Source organism: Epargyreus clarus, unplaced genomic scaffold (assembly GCF_041222505.1).
Source record: "Epargyreus clarus isolate Ecla_fem2 unplaced genomic scaffold, WU_Ecla_fem_2.2 ptg000018l, whole genome shotgun sequence".
NCBI classification, from domain to species: domain Eukaryota; kingdom Metazoa; phylum Arthropoda; class Insecta; order Lepidoptera; family Hesperiidae; genus Epargyreus; species Epargyreus clarus.
In genome coordinates, this window is record NW_027332226.1 from 1319032 (window position 1) to 1338852 (window position 19821).

The 19821-nt window shown below is 36.7% G+C and overlaps 1 protein-coding gene across 1 annotated transcript in view; it reads right to left on the reverse strand.

The window, feature by feature from the left end:
* Positions 1-19821, reverse strand: part of Msp300 (Muscle-specific protein 300 kDa) — a 170090-nt gene that overhangs the window by 117732 nt on the left and 32537 nt on the right. Inside the window, exons 2-7 of the mRNA XM_073082697.1 lie at positions 12799-12860; positions 10531-10626; positions 9965-10141; positions 3212-3375; positions 1733-2009; positions 201-1381 (exon numbers count right to left, since the gene is read on the reverse strand). Coding sequence (XP_072938798.1) covers positions 201-1381; positions 1733-2009; positions 3212-3375; positions 9965-10141; positions 10531-10626; positions 12799-12860 — 1957 coding nt within the window. The remainder of the gene's footprint in view (positions 1-200; positions 1382-1732; positions 2010-3211; positions 3376-9964; positions 10142-10530; positions 10627-12798; positions 12861-19821) is intronic.

The window sequence follows — 19821 nt, forward strand, 5'->3', positions numbered from 1 at the left end:
GTACATGAAGAATTTTATAAGGTTCAAATCCACATACAAACTGAAGAAAACGAGTTGCAATTGATACGGAAATTAAAGAGAATGCAGAACTCATTTGCGCCTGCGAGAAACAACAATATTGACTAGTACAGAAGTGATTCTACAAATGAAAGTTTGCATGATTAGGATAGAGTACTTCAATGAATATAAAATACACTCACCGTTCGGCTTCTTCCCAAACTCGTTCCCATCTTTCAGTAATTTCAATGTATTTTCTCTTAATTTCCGGGCTTATGTCGTCTGAGCACGTCGCTGCCAGGAACCCAGCTGCGTCACCCAGACGTTGATGCTTCTCCTTCCAAACTGTTAAGTCTTGGAAAAATTCCAAGCTTTCATCTTCAGAAACCCTCAGCATGTGCTGGGCCTTGTCTAACCATGTAGTGAATTCTTCGGATAAAATCGTCCACCTTTCCCAATGAGCTATAACTTCTTCCAATACACTCCTAGCACACCTCACGTCGGAGGCCACCCGTCTCCAAGTCTCCGAGACATCTCTCAAAAAGGCATCGATATCTCTCGCTTCGGTCCTATCTACTTCACACACTCGCTTATATTCTTCGGCTACTTGCTTAATATCAACATACGCTCTCTCGAATTCCTGGAAAATCTTGTTCTTCGTAACAAAATTATCGTAATCATCTAATAAGGCACGCACGTGGTCCACCCGGCCGTACTTGCCGGTCCAGGCGGCTAGCTTCGCTTTCGTCAGTTCGGTAAACGCTACTATACAACACTTGTGCTCCAAGTACTTTAACCTGGCTTTCCTCTGAGGAGCTCGGCGACTGACCGTCTGCAACCTCTTCTTCATGTCCTGGAGCCTCTCGGCCGGGATCCTGGAGGCTTCCGGGGAGCGGAGCGCCGCCTCGAACCTGTCGACGACGTCGGGAAGGTCGGCGAAGAACGAGGTGTGCTCCTCTAGCTTCTCGCTGATAATCGCAGCGGTTCGCTCGTCGAGGGTCGTCGGTATTTCGTCAAAGTACAGGAGGTACTCGGCGCGGGCGAGCCACTCGCCGACGTCTCGGAAGTCGCCGGGGAGGTCGGAGTCGAGAAGCCAGAGCCATCGTCTGTGCAGTCTCTCGAGCTCGACCCAGAGCGCGACGAGCTCGCGCCAGGACTTGGGGGCGATGGCGACGAGGCTCTGGGTGTACATGAGCTTCTCCAGCTTCTGGTAGATGGGTTCCCTGGCGAGGCGGTCCCGCTCGGCGCGCACGTAGTCGTCGTAGTTGCGCGACAACGTGCGGGAGTCGTACTGCCGCTGCACGACCGTCACGCGCTCCGTCAGCCACATGCGGAGCGTCTCGTATTCTTCTTGTACCGCCGCTACCGCGTCGGGGCCTGTAGTCTGTTGTAAATACATAACTCGTTAAATATTACGTAAAATATAGAAAAATAAATCGTAATATATACAATTAAGTAATACTTTTAAGAAATACAATTAACTTAAACATCATTTTGTATTTAAACGCAATTAAAATTTAAAAAATCTACACAAATCACATGTTCTCAAAAATCATATTTATAAACACCAGGAGAAAATCAACGATGAAATGTTATGGACAACTTTGAGAACAAAATATTTTATAGCTGCCGCCAATTTTATTCAGCTAGTAAGGTATAACAAAGGCCTTTATCAAATTCCTATCCCTCCATCTTTTAAGAAATACTGTAGTAAACATTCAGACACACAACTAACCTTCGGCTCAGGATACTTGTGGAGGAACTGCGCCACGTACGTCATGATGGACCTCTCGTCCGGTTTATCAACATCCACATCCTCAGCGTCGAGCAGGCGCGCGATGCCGAGCTCGGTCTCCGCGACGTCGAACGCGTGCTCGAGCCGCTGCCGGTTGGTCTTGCGGCGCATCTCCGCCAGGTTGATCAGGTTCGCCTTGATCGCGTCTATGATCGCGAGGAACGCGATGCCGTCGCGCCAGGACGGACCGAAGTCTGTCACTTGGATGTTTGAATCCCTGTTGGCGAAAACAATACGCCGTTTTTTATCATGCTCTGTTTATTGTGTACAATTAGTGCTTTTACAATTATACATAATCCACTTGTTTCTTGGTATAAAGATACAATCATGAACAAAGAAATTTGTTAAGTACATAATTATTTTTGATTTCCTAATCGAGGTAAATGCTCAAATTGTTGGATAATGGTTAAGTGCTTTTACCTTACCACAATAGCCTTCAAAATAGAATAGAGCAGCGCTTTATACTGATGTTATTAGGCAAAAATAGATGTGGTGATGGTGTTCCCGGAGTCGAACCACAAAGAATTCTACCACCTTCAAAATTCCAGCGAAATACAATTTTCGAATGAAACACAAATTTCTTCGTACCTCGATCGATTCTAACTAAAGTGTAAATCAAATACCTGACTAAAGAATGCACTAATTGCATGCACTAATATACGTATTATTTTTTTAGAATCAAAAATGCAACCCTATTGTCCGATCGATTACAAAGAAATCGTAATACGTGGTAATTGAACAATGACAGTACATTACACTGAGATTATTGTTTGTGACACGTGCGATGACATATTTGGTGGGTATATTGTAACAATCTCCTTCTCATATTTCTTTCTTTGTCAAATTCTAATAAGTCTATTTGTTAACAAAATATAGGTGTAATTTTATACATTTGAGACATTGTACACTCAATTAGCTCCTTGAAAATCCTATTTTTATAACTTTATTCCACTTATGTAAATATCATTAAATAATTTTATATAATAGAAGATGTAAACGGACGGAACTACAGTGAAACTGACAATAAGTGACCAAAAAATTAAAATAAATATAGTTCAAAAAACTAAAAAACACGCTTTTATGATAAAATTAACTAAAAAGTAGAAAATAATTTTCAATCTTGGAATCAATTAAGGAACAGTAAATAGAATAAATGTGAAAAAAGCGTGGTGGATTTATCAGTTTTTGAAAAGCACTCCACACCTTTTTCACAATTATTGCCTATCATCCTTTTACCTCGTTATATTTTTCTCTTATCATTGTCTTTTAACCCAAACCCAGCAACATTCCCATTTCTGTCGAATTTCAAGTATTTATCATTAAAACCCGTCTAAAAATAGGGAAGTTTCAATTTCACACTTTCACATCCAAATCGAACCACACACAAAACCCTGATCCTGAGTTTTATACTAAACTCACTTGGGCAGCGCGTTCGCGACCCACTGCAGCAAGGTCTTCTTGGCGCCCTGCTTCCACCTGTCCTCTGTGCGGTGCGTGGGCGTGGCCGTGCCGGACTCCTGCGACATCACCGACGCGCACCGCGACCCGCCCAGGTACTCCAGCGCTCGGCTGTTCTCCTCGATCTGATGGGAAATGGTCAAATTGACATATTTTTTACGTGGATGTTCACATTGTCACTATTAGAATTGACTATTGTCGCTGGATGTATATAAAAGATTCAAATAAGCCTATTTATTCCATAAATTACAATTACAAAATTGACAATTATTGTCAAAATTGTGAAATTATGTTAACTAACATAACATCATTATTGTTATTCGTAATGATGTCATATTGTAATTAATTAGGTTTTATACTTTTAATTACTTGTTATTATTGTCATTTAATATTTACTATTTTTATGTTAAAAATAAACTTAAATAGAAATGCTATCTGAGGTCGATCACAGATGTTTCTGAGGGCCTAGAACTCCTCATGTTACATTTACTCATACACAGTTTGAATTAAAGCCCAATAGCCATACAAAATGGTGCTGTGTTATTGAGCAATGGTTATAAGGAGAAAGTAATTAAAATATTTATCTACAAGTCACCCAATATTTTGTACAGAATATTGACGTTTCTACTCGACTCTGCAATAAGTTTGTCAGCCCATTGAAGGATAGGAGCCTAGCGACAACCAGCGACGTGAATCAACCTTATGTAAATATTTATTCTTAATGGTATTTAGTTCATGTAATTCTCCATTTAAAATCACAATTATGCGACACAAAATATGTACCATTTTACCACCAAAATATTTTTAGTTACATTTTATATTATTTACGTTTCCTAGCGTAAACATTTACAACAAAAAAAGTGTACTCGTGTAATTACGATTAAGTTACACTACGTGTTTAACGAATATCTACGACATAACTCAACATAACTTACTACGGCTTTATTTCTAAAATCCACTCAAAAGTGACTCACTACAGAGATGTGCCAGATAACATACCAACCCTTAAAGCCCTAACTTGAATCCACTCCGCACCCCACCCCTACGGCAGGCAAGTGCATTATGCCAAACATGAAAACCTCTTTATTGCCGTACGTGTTCACCCAACCCTTTGGCAGAGTTTATTAACACCCAGTTAAACATAAGGGCCCTTCTAATTGTTCAGACATACATTTTCATATTGCCCTTTTAAGGAAAGATGTAGACATATTAAATAGGTAAATGCGAAATAAACATAAAGAGGATGTAAGTTAATTTTCATGCAAAGAACTAAGTATTTTATTAACTAGCAAAACATAATGTAGTATAATGTTAGGCATTTGTATTTTTTTACTTTTAGGATTTAAACTCTCTAAAAGACTAAGAAATCTTTAATTTTAGAGATTGCGAGGTATAAGTACTGTATACAATACTTGTGGCTATTTAGGATTTGTTACTGATATCTTTGGGCGGCAGTGACTACTTATAATAGCCGTATGCCATTTATTTAGAACACATTTGAAAGTTAATACAAGTTTTTATTAATACCTATTGTTTTATGTCCGTAAGTAATAATCATCATAATGATCATTCTTCACCCATCTTTGCCGACCAAAGAAAGGACAATGCCCATGAAAGTATGGACCGCCGTCCAGAGTTGCATCAAATTGAAACTTGTTGTAAACGATATACAATTAACCAAATACTACCACCAATAATTATTTTTTAGATCAGCACCCGGGTTCTGAAGTTATTCACCGAAATGTTACATAACCTCAAAATCGAAAATATCCGACGATAGATTGATGGTCGGTTTTAACTGATAGTAAGTATCTATAATGTAGTTCGACTAAAATATTCCATTTACTTTTAAAGGTAGTAGGTAAAAAAACCTAAAATAATCCTAAAAACCTAAAATAATGAATTCCGAGTATAAAATACCGCCATTTTAATTTTTAAGAACAACAATCAACATTTCGTCTTATTTTATCTTAAATGGAACCCCCTTGTTCAAAGAAACTATTCTGATCGACAAGCTATGTAAAAAAATCAAAAAATAATTTTAATATTACTTTCATTTTGATGCATGAGAAAAATCATTTATCAAAACACTCATAGATCTTATTGAATTCCGAGTATAAAATTCCGCCATTTTAATTTTTAAGAACAACAATCAACATTTCGTCTTATTTTATCTTAAATGGAATCCCCTGTTTAAAGAAACTATTCTGATCGACATATTATGTAAAAAAATAAAAAAATAATTTGAATATTACTTTCATTTTGACGCATGAGAAAAATCAGTACCAAGAATGGGCATTCTCCTTTGGATAATTATTGGGCAAACAAATTGTAAAAATTTTGATAGGCAAAAATTGGTAAAGTTGCTAATTGCCAATTGGTAAAGATAAGTATAAAAAGAGTAAGATTAAGATTGAAAAAATAGTGATTAGTAACGGGTGTTAAAATATAATATGGCCCATAATTATGAAGGCTTTGATAATGTAGCAGCTATGTATTGAGAAGCACACTAGTAAACCCACCTGTGCCCGCCTGTCCTGTGGGTCCAATACACTGAGCGAAGCTTGCGCAAACAAAATATATTGAAGCCAATTAAAATGAGAACAGCTCGGGTTTGAATGCAAATGGGAGTGACATTCACATACATACGAGTCGAAGGAAAACAGATTCGTGAAGAATAAATGGGTAGAATAGTGTTTAATCCAGTTAATAACCTTCAGGAGATTAGCAGAGTCAAATAAATAATATAACAATATTAATATTAAATGTTTTAGCCGAAAACTATGCCCAAAAATTAAATACATAGTTTTGTAAACAATATCAAAATATTATATTTTTTATATTGAACGAAACATAACAGGTATGTTATTTTCAATATGTACCTATTACAGATTTTAAAAGCAGTATTCATAAAATTGTCACACATTTCTAGTTATCTATAATATTTTGTAACTCTTTAGACGCTGCGACAAAACATATTCGAACGTGTCTTATATTTTTAATAGTTTTCTGTGAGTTTAAACTCGTTCCAAAATTTTAGGTATTCTTTTGAAGATTGTTAACTGGATCATAGTAACATAAATAGGTAAAACAGCAGACACAAGAGATTATATAGTTCCCTCATTTTAAATGGCCAATCATTCATTACAGTGTTAAATACGAGTTATTACAACTAAATACATTCAAACTACCTGATAATAAAAAATAATTAGGGTTAAATATGAAACTACGTACATGTGCAGGTTAATAGGGAGGAAATGATAACCACGATAGAGTTTAAATAAACAAAAAATACATACAGCCGAATAGAACCACCTCGTTTTCGAAGTCGGTAAAATGCATGTTATTCTTATCTAAGCTATTAATTTATTCTACATGTGACTTTAACTTTGTCACTGCCGGTATATTGTCACAACTTTTGGGCGTCTGAGTCACACTACGCCATATTATTCAAGTAGTTACAACACTTTATTGCTATTTAATTGTTGGGACATGTCTCTTCATAATTGATAGAAGCCTGAAGCGTACTCCTCGATACGCCGAGCACGTACGGGTTAGCGACCCACTCCTTTTGGATAGATTCTAACTACGTAAGATCTTCGACAAGGATTAACGACTGCTAACAATAAGATCCCTATATACCAAGATATAGAATTAATTGTAAGCTAATTACGAGTATAAAGTACGAAATTAAATATTCCATCCTTACACTAATTAAAAGATGTCTTGCTGCTGTTTTCGTCAACGATAATAACAATTAAATAATTCAAAATTTCAAAGTTAATAAACCATGAAAAGCACTGTATTAAAGCGTATAATTATAACCAGTTCTTATCGTATGCAGTCGTCGTTACATAATATATGTTGCCTTTTAAGTTGTCTTTTAAATTAAAGTGACGCATTGATACTAAAATTTTGTAATATTTAGTAAATTACAACAAAACAAAATTATTAAAAATTCTCCAGTTACATAGTGAACCGTTGAAATAAGCACAATTTTTAAAAAACAAGGAAATATAAAGACGACCTCATAAAAAAGGTGTCTTTCTTAGATATTGTTCCCGTTATGTAAGAAATAGGCACGCGAGACGCAAGGACATTGCAGCGGATTCATACACGCCTGCGGCTCAGATGAGTAAAATAAATAGATTAATCACTCCTAACAAGAAAGTGTAACCGGTTTTAAGATATGAAATTGTTGTGTAAATAACGTTTTGCCACGTCTGCGCTAAAATATCTCTAAAATGTTTGAAATATTTATTTATTACGTAAATTACGTTGTTGTTTATACGTACAAGAGTAGCAGACTAGCATGCACTCCACCTGATGGTAAGTGGCTACTGGCACTCATGGACATCCGTAATCAATCCCAGATAGGATTAGATACTCCTACCTGAGGTCGGCCACAGATGCGCCGCTACCCCTGAGGACTGAGCCGGAACGCCTCGGAAAAGTATATCTCCCTTACCACGCCCTTCAAACCTGAACACAGCAGCGCTTAACACTGCTGTTATGTGTCAGAAATAGGCGTGGCGATGGTGCCGCCGGAGTCGAACCACAAAGGTTTCTACCACCTTCAAAATTCTTCCTTTAAATGTGTTACATGTTCAGTATTTGATTAGATAATTCTAAAAGTGATCATATTAATTAACTAAAAATACTGTAAACATATCGATGTAACTTTCACTAAACTCTAGTTATAAATTGCGTCTAGTATCAATGTAATTGATCGTATAAAAAACGAAAGGTGAAATTGAGATGATAATTTTAAAGTATTGTGAAAGTCTACTGTGAATTAATTAACGTGTATTATCAAATATGTATTACCAAATACAGTTCAAAGTGGTAGTAATGTCACTTATTTATATAAAGTACACAAGATTTTTATATAGCAATTTTATATTTTTGCAAAAAAAAAAATACGGTGCCAAAATGACCACTTTTGTATTAATTTATTGATATATTTATTCATTCCCCAAAAAATAAATTACTTAATAATTAAAACGAATATTTGTATACTACGGTATAATTAAATATGGAACTTTACCAACATTAAAATAACTCAATAAATTGACAAAAATCAAATGTTGTAGTTTTGTAAACTCCTGTAAGTTTTTTATTCTATACTCTTTTACTCCGTAGTAGTAGTTTACTATGTAGTAAAATTCTAAGAATTACAGCTTATATCACTGGATGCATTTTCGCACAGGATATAGCAATTATATCGATGTCAGGCAATAGGCCCAAGTAATCTTAAGATTTTCTGACCTTTATTCTGCCAAGATTCATAGGTCTAAGAGCGCCTCTGCGTGTGGAGGCGGAGTATCCGTCTTTTGTTTTGCAAATAACAACTCTCTTTTACTGACATTTTCAAATTTTAAGCATGCGCATTTTTGAACCAAAAACGCTGTAATATTGCGGCTGTGCTCGGTGCTCGGAAAATAATTTCCAAAAAAAAAGATAAAATGACTTCCAAAACTCCGAAACATATTCCAATTATCGTTCCGAACCACTGCTTTTACAACCTCAGTGAAACTTCAAGAACAAATTCGATTTACGTGCATGTGGGTGGATAGGTAACAATCCGTTGCGGAGAAAGTGCAGTTAAACTGTTGTAAACGATATCCTAGCTCTCTAATTCTGTAATTGCACGGAGAGCGAGAGTCACGACGCGAAATAATCTGGGCCTTTGTCCACATTGACTTATAGTCCGACTCAGACCAAAAACGAAAGACGACGCCTCGCGAATCCTCTGATTGAAGACTGAATGCTATAGCACCTACACTTTATGAATGGAATACGAATATTTTTTTTACAATTTTTACGGAAATCTCGCGATAACTATTAGGATAATAGATGCGAATATTAAATTGTAGTATAATTTTAATTACGAAGTTAAGTGTGCAGTTAAGTCGTTAATGACGCATATTTTTAAACGATCCAATTCGTACAAAACTCATGCGAAATTCTGTGTAAGTATAGAACGCAATCGGCATGATTTGCTTTGTTTGTTTACGCATGTCGATACTATATGCAAATGCAAAATAATATAATCACGCATGTGCGGTAAATCGGAAAAAAGCGTTTAGACTTTTTGTTCGTGCAGCGTAGTGTACCTTTTTTGTCTGAGTAGTACAAGTGCATGACTCAAAAAGGTTGCATTGGTTGTGTTGGAAGCGAGCTGACTGCACAATGACGCGGCTTCAGATATAGATTTCAGATCAGATACAGCGAGATGCACACAGCGATTTGTTTTCTTTGCGACCGGTGATTAAGCGTTAACTCGTGATTAGTATTAATGAATTAATCTCGGCTTTTAATAATTAGTTAAACCTACAAACTTTTACTTTCACTGTACTGTCTAACAAACATTAATCTTTTCTCGATCTGAAGAGTCGTTAGTAGGTTTGATAATTTTTAAGAGACTCCATCACCAGAATGACCGTTCCATCAATCAATACAATTATTATTGCTAGCAAGTCAGTACTCAGTAGATTGGCTTTTTGGGGAGGTGAGGGTGTCCTTTTTGCCTCTTTACCCGCGTCTCCACTTTAAATGACAACTTTAAACAAAATTTGTCCCCTGGCCATCATGGCGACGTTTTTAAGCAAAATTGGTATTCAACCCACGTAACTAACTTCCTGCACTGCCTATATTTATCTAACCTCAACAAACCTACACTATACCTCCCAATTCAAAGAGCCCGCCAAATACCTGGAAGTAGAGAATGATGGTCCATATGAGGCCGAGCACGACGGCGGGGCGGCCGTCCACCAGGTCCGCCGCGTTGATGTTCACCAGCTTGATGCGCTTGCCGGCCAGGAAGCGGAGCGCCGTGTTCGCGTTCGAGAGGAAGTGCGGGCGCCGGAGCACGCGGCCGCGCTCCATCGGCTGGGGAAACAGATATTTGGAATTAATTTGTTCTGAAACTTTTCAACAATTGCTGTGTTTAGGTATCTACTCATTCTTAACATGAAAATAGTGCTTTGTCTGATGGGAACAAGTGTAGGTATGTAGTCACTATCATTGCCCATGAACATTAGAAGATAACCCCAAATTCCTAGCTGAGGAAAGCATTTTGTTGCGTTGCCAATCTTGAAGACCAAGCTGGAACGTCTCGTATCTACAGCAGCGTTATATGGCAGAAATACAAGGATGTGGCAGTGACAGCTTATTTTTATCCATCATATGTACTACTAAATATTCCATGTAGGTTTCATTAAAAACTTTAAAAAATTGCGTGGCATAGTAGATAACACGAAATAAGGAAAGGTTCTCACCAATTTCTCGCCGGACAGCACTTCAAGCAGCGCCAATAATTTCGTGCCATCTCGCAGGTCATAGATGAGGTCATCTATTCGCATGGGAGGTATACGCTGAAACAAACAAAACTTTAGTAAACTTCAAATCTATAGTAAAAAATGGACGAAGCTATTTGCCTAGAGGCACGGGTTAATCTCAATCGATTTCGATACTGCTAACTGAAGATAGAACTGCTTATCAATATATATTTGACTATACAGGAAAACTGCAACTCTTCCTATGTCCCACTGCTGGGAATGATGATGTCAAACTACACTATGGTACTTGGCTACTACAGTGTACTTTGACATAATCAGTAGATAATTATCTGTGTTACATAATATATAATGCACCTGTGTTATGAATGTGCGTGAATGCAATTGCATTGCATGTGTTACATGCAATGCAATTGCATTCACGCACCCTTTAAAAATATTACTTTAATATGCACATAACGTCGAATATTCTATGATTTGAACTCTAGCATTAAAATGGGATAGGCCGAAATTCATACCAGTAATCTCCCAGCTTAGGCGTGTAGTAACAAGAAATTCAGCCTAACTAGCTTTCAATTTTAGAACATATCCTGTACGTGTTGTGAGTTCAACGACTCCGTTCAGCAAAGCAACCTGATCATTCCACTTTCACTGCTTTCAGATAAGGCAATGCCTAAATTAGGATGTGGAAAGAGCAGTGAAAGGGCAATGCGGGTTCTATTCCACTGCTGTATTACCTAAGTTTGTCATTAATTAGGTTTTTTGAAGGTTTACTTGTTTTCTCGCGTTAGGACTTATTGAGTGTATTTTAGCAATACCTATATCGCAAGCAGATTATAGAAGTTACGTTCTCGATCGACGTACCAGACTTAAGACGCTTTTCCTATCGCGCGTGTTTACGCCTGCACGCGCCCCCACCCCCTCCCCTCTCACACGCATGCAGCTTGCATACTATCGTTACATACGCACACGCGCACGCAAACGGATCGTGAAACTGTACCTTTACCATGAGTTTTTACGTTTTGACAAACTGTTTTGGTATTTGTTTAAGTATTTGCCCATACAATTTCCAATCAGCGCCCCTAGCGGATTGTATCAGAACTATAGTGTCAGTAACGTAACATTAAATGTCTAAATTTACAAAATGGCGCTTTATGTTATATGTCTCTTTTTTGCGAACATGTGAGGCAGACAAAAAGACTTGAGCACTTACTTATTGTTTACTTTACCCAGTCTACTGAAGGAAACGGAACAGAATATTGGATTGAGTAAACGTAACGTAAAATTGTGGATAATTTTGCAGACTCATGTTAAGGGTACTGCAGCGAGTTAATTCATGTGTGCGGAAGGGATACGCGTGCTGGCGTACACACGCGCGACAGGAAATGCGCCCTGAATATATATAAATATTATACTATATATATAAACTATATATTATACTATATATATATATATATATTAAACTAAAACTGAAAAAATAATTAAACAAATAGGGAATTTATATTATTAAAAAGGTTTGTAAACTAAAAAAAATATTTTATTACAACATACAACAAGTAAGTATTATGTAAATATACACCGTAGGATACCATGTCGTACGCTTTTTAAAATGTTCCCCTCGACATATCGCGATGATTGATGTTTCCTTGTTTTCATATTACAATGCAGATTTGTAGAATGTATTACGACATGTGCAGTGGAAGGCAGGTGAGAGTCGTTAGAGTGAGTAGGTGATTTTTCCTTTTTCCCATATAACATGCGTGGGCCTAATAAATAAGTAGCACACAAGAATATGCCAAATTGATAAACTGAATAAGAGAATATGGATTTTTATACTAGTCATAGCCGTGATAGCCTAATGGTTAAGAAACTCGGCGTCTTGATCGAGAGGTACGACCGTACGAGGTTCAAATTCAGGCACGCACCTCTGATTTTTCAAAATTATGTGCGTATTACAAATTAATTATCACTTGCTTAAACGGCGAATGAAAATATTGTGAGGAAACCTGCATAACTGTGAGATTTATAAAAAAAAACTCAAAAGGTATGAGAGATTTATAAAAAAAAAACTCAGAAAGTATGTGATGTCTACCAATACGCACTTGGCACTACGGCCTAATCATTCTCATTATGAGAGGAGACCTGTGTCCAGCAGTGGGACAATAATGGTTTGATGATGATGATGATATTGTATCCAATAGATATTTAAATAATCTTTAGCAAATACTTGACATCTCCAACAATATTTACCTTCGACAAGTGTGAATTGATCCAATTGACGAATGTTTTCTTTTGTACTCTTTCCTGTTCATCTGAAACAAACAAACACATTGGTTAATATTTATTATTTACACATAATTGACCATATTGACCTGGATATCGTTTGTATACAATTAATTCTTATTTTATAATAAATTATTTAATTTTAGTTAGCAACTGTGTCCTCAATGTGTGATAATTTTACGCGATGTCACGTGTAAAGGCTCAAGTCAAAACATAAAAATAAAAACGTTGTCCAAAATATCCATAATCTGCATACCGCAAAAAAAACGAAATTTTGTGGGGCATCCTTTAAAAATAAACATGAGATGACGCGTACCTGTTAGAAGACTTTTTTGAGATCTAAAATATAACACAAGGGATAACTTAAAAGATACATTCATATGAAAAACATCTACATAACACACACAACAAATTTCTGCCTTATAGCAGCAGCATAGTGCTGTTGTGTTCTAGTTTATATTACGGTAAATTATCCTTGGTGGGTATAAATATATCTATGATCAACTTCAGGTCCAATCGATCTCCTGATAATTATAACTTTGGCTGGTTTTTTTTGAGTCAAATGCAGTGGTTCCATAATTCTCATAAAACAGTTATCTCGACCAAGTTCGCATAACACAAAGAGCAATGTTTCCACTAATAACCACTAACTACTGCTATTTTTAAACGACTTCAAAGCGACGAGTATTTTTGGTTTTTCTAAACACATTTATTTTCAACCTCCGAGCATACTTACTGTATTGAACAGTATCTACGTTACCAAAATTGATTTTGAACGTTATCAAGATATTTATCATAAACCTATAATATATTTCAGAACAAAGTGCACGCCGCATATTATTATAGGGTTTTTTTTTATCCTGTCTTTTAAGCCGAAACCTACAATATCCACTAAATTCAATTACAATGAGTTAAATAGTAACAGAAGTTAGCTTTTACGAATTACAATTGTGAAGAATGGAACGAACCTACAAAATTCGTGAAGTTTCTGCGAAGTGGAATTAGATAAGCGTATACCATAAGTATAAGACATTCTGAACCTAAACTTTAACGAGATCTTGGAAATATGATGAAAGTTAACAACCTTAGTCCTCTAGAGTAGCAAGGCATCTGTGATCGACTTCCATTAGAACCGGCGTTCTATTTTGAATTAGTTACATATGTCCATAGACGACATGAAATGTCCTTAGACGACATGAACACATGACCTGCATGCTAATTTGCTTTTTTATAATATAGGAGTAGCAGATGAACATGTCGACCTGATGGTAAGTGGCTACTTCCGCTCATCTGTATGGACATCGGACATCTGTAATCAACCCCAGATACGATTAGATATTCCCACCTAAGGTCGGCCACGGATGCGCTGCTATCACATTAACGCTACTGCTATGAGGTAGAAATAGGTGTGGCGGTGGTGCCGCCGGAGTCGACCCACAAAGGGTTCTACCACCTTCAAAATTATGGTTATTTCAATATAAAAATAAACAGTTTTCCACAAACACAATCCTCGACCTACGGGTGGTTCACGGCCTGGTTTATTCAAGCTATCGGCTCTTCTATCGCATGATTCACCAAGGTGCGTGCCAAGTGCGTTGTCCTGAGACTGCACGGTGCACACATCTGCCTCACATCCGAAATAAACACCACTAAAAGCTCTGAAAGCTTTAATCTATTCTATTTAGTAGCAGGCGAGCATGCAGTCCACCCGATGGTAAGTGGCCACTGCCGCCCTCGGACATCTGTAATCAACCCCAAATAGGATTAGATATTCCTACCTGAGGTCGGCCACAGATTTTTTAAACGCCTTTTTTTAAGCGCTTAACACTGCTGTTGTGATGCAGAAATAGTTGTGACGGTCGTGCCGCCGGAGTCGAACCACAAAGGGTTCTACCACCTTAAAGTTCAAGTAATAACCATCATGCAGTCAGCTGACTATAGGCATGTATATGTAGTCAATCTCAAATAGGATTTTTGTCGAAAATGCCTTGCTACCACTAAGGACTAAGTTTAACGCCTCGGATCTCATGTCACATTATGATACTTCAATCTATAATACAACAGCGCTTCTAACAATTACACAAGATATTCCAATTCAGTCATGAAGGATAGCAATATATCTACGGCTTTTCTTTTTTTTTGTCACAATTTGAAACATACTGTAAGAAATATCCATAACACACTACGATACAGACCCACGCAATCGAAACGTATACATATTAAACAAACAGCATTTTTATCTTCAGCAAAGTAATCTGAAACGCTAAACAAATTCTTTCAACTTTTACGATCCCGGAAAGCAAACTCCACCCTCCCTTATTAAGGTTCCCGCAGGCACGATGTGCGTGCCCGTGCAACTCCCGGCGGCACGCAGCTGGTACCGACTGGGACGGGCAACGGCCGATCTTTCAGGAGCTTAGGGTTACTAACCCTGTTATGTTTCAGGAACGATTTTCCTGTAAATGCTACGCGATCATGATCAATGTAAATTTGAAAGTTACAGATGGTATAAAAAGTATTGACTTGTTTGAAAATAGGCCTCAATTGCTTAGGTGTGTGTTATTATAAAATTAATTATACTCAATTAAGTTATTAGTTAATGTAAGCAGAATAAGTAATAACATTTACTTTATAGATACCATCAAAACTTACTCCCTAACACAAAATAACATAAAAGGGAAGTCATTTTACTCTATCTTTCTTGAGTTTCATCTCATCTTATCTCTTAGCATCTCACCTTCAGATATTGTAGCGAGATATACCTACCTAACTAATACGAGTTTGTTATTCTGATTAAAAGCTTTCAAACATAAAAACTTGAATTGAATTAAAATTAGTGCCGCAGTTTTTGTGAGGTCGTCGAACAAAGACAAGCAATATAATTATCTTATATATAAAATTCTCGTGTCACAGTGTTAGTTACCGTTCTCCGAAACGGCTTTACCGATTTTCACCAAATTTTATAGGCATATTCAGGAGGTCTGAGAATCGGCTACTATCTTTTTTTCATACCCCTAAGTGATGAGGGTTGTTCACCCATAATGTTTTTTTTTTTATATGGCAACACAACGTTTGCCGGGTCAGCTAGTAATAGTACCTATAAATTTAATTGAATCATTAAATATACAAACGTAATATTGCCCAGCCCTGTTACAGGTCTAATAATGAAACAGTTCGCGTGTTAAAAGTTTCAGTTAAACAAACTGTTTTATCTAAACATCGGGTTAGAAAAGCGCGCGAAAGCACCCCATTGTGTCCAACTGCCGCCGCCATTTTGGGCCAAGTTAATTTACCGTAAACTTTATTTACTCCAGTTAAATTTAGATTTATTGAAAGTTAAATTTTCGTGTTTATTTTTGTGTAACAGACGTCACGAAGGAAAATGCAACCTACTTAGTATCATTAAAGGTTGTAGACCCTTCCGATTCGGTGGACTAATTTATAACAGTTTGAAAGGAGGACGAGGCAATTTACCCTACTCCCATTATTTATTTTTTCTATAATATACATGTAGCAGTAACGAGTAATCACAACTACCGCTCACAAATACCTGTAATAAACCTCGCATAATATTCGATTCCTATCTGATATCTGACACAAATCTGCTATTACTCTTGCTTTACTCTAATAGAACTTAGATAAAAGATATACTAACTTTTCGTTTAACATACTCGTTCTTACTCGTAATCGTAATTTTCTTAATATTAGTTCACTTTTGTAACACAAAACGGCACTTATTGAGCATCACAATGTTTATAGTAGGTTAATATAAAATTAATAAAAAAAAAAGGGTAGAAGATTTTTTTCTTTTTTTCTCCCGTTTACAACACTTGGCACGATGTATACTGCACAGCCTTCCGAGCAACGTTCGCATACGGTCCGGGCTGAAAATCAGTTGCCGAGATCCAATCTCGGTTTTTTTCTGAGCTCCGGAACCTTTTTCACAGACTTTAGCTGCAACACTCGATTATGTATTTTGTTTGTTTTTATTTTTTAATTTACTTTATTATTTTCAGTTTTTTTTTTTATATATTGTGTAATTTTTATTTCTTAAGAAAATTTAGTCAATAAGTTCATAATTTAAGTTTGTGTTTCCATATGTGTATTTTTGGATTTCATTGTTTATTGTGTGTTATAATTTGTTGTTGTTGCTTAAGTTCTTGAAATAAATAATCTATCTATCTATCTATCTATCTATCTATTCCTGAGGACAACAACTACGACACACAAACGAAACAACACCATTTGTTTTGCCATCCAAAATCTAAAGCCAGCGTATGATTTCAGCGAAAAATCAAACAACATCCAAAAGTGCACTCTCCCACGTGACCGTACGAGCGGTGATTTCATATATTTTTCCACGAAACAATACTTGCATTTAGCAGTTATGTCACCGCGTGTTAATGCAATTGTCACTCCGCGTCGGAATTGGCTCATTAACGGTCTGCATAACATCAGCGATATGACGGGTAAACAACATTTTACTTCGAAGATCGCGTTGAAACTAAGAATAGTAACACTAGCATAAGGTTAAAAGTAATACAAGCATTACGTTTTTGAACAATCTTTAGAAATGGGAGGAGCAGCAGCTAAAGCAGCTATAGATATTGTATCTGATTGTGACTGATGATAGAAGAAAGGGGTTCCGTTGACGTAAATCACAGATGCGTTGATCCCCATAAGCACTATGTCCAAACGCTTCACGTAAATATACATAGTACTTTCATACAAATGTTTAGAGGTAGTATTCAACCTTAATGAGAAGTTAGTCACAAATACAGCCAAGATGTCGTCCAAACTTAACAGCTCTTTACAGCATTTCTTAACAAATCAATTCAGGAGTGCTATATTGGCAGGGATAGAGAAAATAAATGACTTTGTATAAACTACGTCGACGCTTACAAATTATTAATTTTTCCTTAACCTATTACCGGATTGAAACATGACCTCAATTGGGAACAGGTAAATAGGTAGCTCATTACTACAACCAACAGTTCCAATACACATATTTTTCCTACAGACTGATTCATAGCAAGTATTTCTATCTGCGCTTAATGTTGAAGCTTGGATAAATAACGCTAATTAATCTTCGAAAAGCGTCTAAAGTAACATCTATAAATATCTCATTTTTATAAATCAAGTATACTAACATATATATGTGTATATAACCCATTTAAATTTATTCACAACACAAGACCTGACGTTGTGGTCATGACGTAAACAGGCGTCGCCGAGCCAATGTCATACATTGTTGTAACGCTACAGGATATAAATAATTTAAAACTAGCCCAAAATACAATGCCGTTTCCAAGGAAATAAACCTCAGCTTTATATACGAACTACAAGACACAGTAAATAGTTGAAAACAATACGAAGTTATTAATAATGCAATAAATACAACGTACCTAAGTCGTCCAAAACTGAAGCACGTATATTTATGTGGCGAAGAGTTTCTATTAAAAATCGCACTGGAAATCAGTGATCAATAAATAATATCATCAAATTGATAAGACTTTTTAGGTGTATAATGTCACATTACGACATAAGACACCAGAGAAGTACTAGAAATCAAGAATGCTGAAGAAAAAAAACATGTTATTTATCAATCTACTCAATGTTCTCAATTTTTTTTTTTTTTATAATATAAGAGTAGCAGACGAGCATGCAATCCACCTGATTGTAAGTGGCTACTGCCGCCCATGGACATCTGTAATCAACGTCAGATAGGATTAGATATTCCTACCTGAGGTCGGCCACAGATGCGCCGCTACCCCTGAGGACTAAGCTAGAACGCCTCGGAAAAGTCTGTCTCCCTTACCACACTCTTCAAACCGGAACACAGCAGCGCCTACCACTGCTGTTATTAGGTAGAAATAGGTGTGGCGGTGGTGCCGCCGGAGTCGAACCACAAAGGGTTCTACCACCTTCAAAAATTCAATGTTCTCAAATTTGCCAAATTCAAACTTTGGTAGACAAGTCATTCGACAGATTGTTGTTATTAATAAACTTTATAACAACAAGAAGGTTATACAACAAGTTGTTAAATCAGTTTACGGATAAATCTCAATATTTTCCATCACTCACAGTGTAAGCATGACGTAATGTGAGGTGGTCGAGCCAATGCCGATCCATTGTGAGCGTAACACACCAGGATGTACATACTTTACTATCGCCATAAAATAATCAACAACACCGTCACCGGCGCCATCAATGTTACACACAATTTATAGGTTTTTTTTTTTATAACATAGGTGTACGAGTAACAGACGAGCAAACATTTTTACCTGATGGTAAGTGGCGCGGTACTGCCGCCCATGGACATCTGTAATCATCCCAAAAGAGGATTAGATATTCCTACCCCCGAAGTCTAAGCTGGAATACCTCGGAAAAGTACGTCTCCCGTACCACACCCGTCAAAGCAGAACACAGCAGCGCTTAACACTGTTGTTATTAGGCAGAAATAAAAGTGGCGGTGGTGCCGTCAGAGTCGAACAACAAAAGGTTCTACCATCTTTACAAATAACCGTACCGTAATAGGAAAGAGTGTCTGTGGGAATCTTTAGATAGAGGGATCCTTTAGAAACACTGAAAAGCAATGATACTACATTTCATCATCAACCCATTAATACCCCATTGCTGGATGCGGTTCCACTCTTAGAATGAGAAGATTAATTAAAATCAGAACGAATTTCTCGTGCGTTTCAAGGCTTGCTTTCTTATTGCATTAGTAATCAATCTTAATCTAATGTGACGAATTAGTGTTACTTTTGTTAAACAGTTACACCGTCCTTCGATACACCTTGACAAGGGTAATGTTAACTCAACTCTTGATATGGTCTAAGATCCCGATATAAGACGACCTTGGTTGTCTAAAAATTCAGTCCAGAATATGATTCTTTTACAACTAAAAAAAAATATTAAACATTTTACTGGTCTGATGTATACAACATATTCTGGAAAAAAAACATATTCGGACTGAAATTTTTTAGT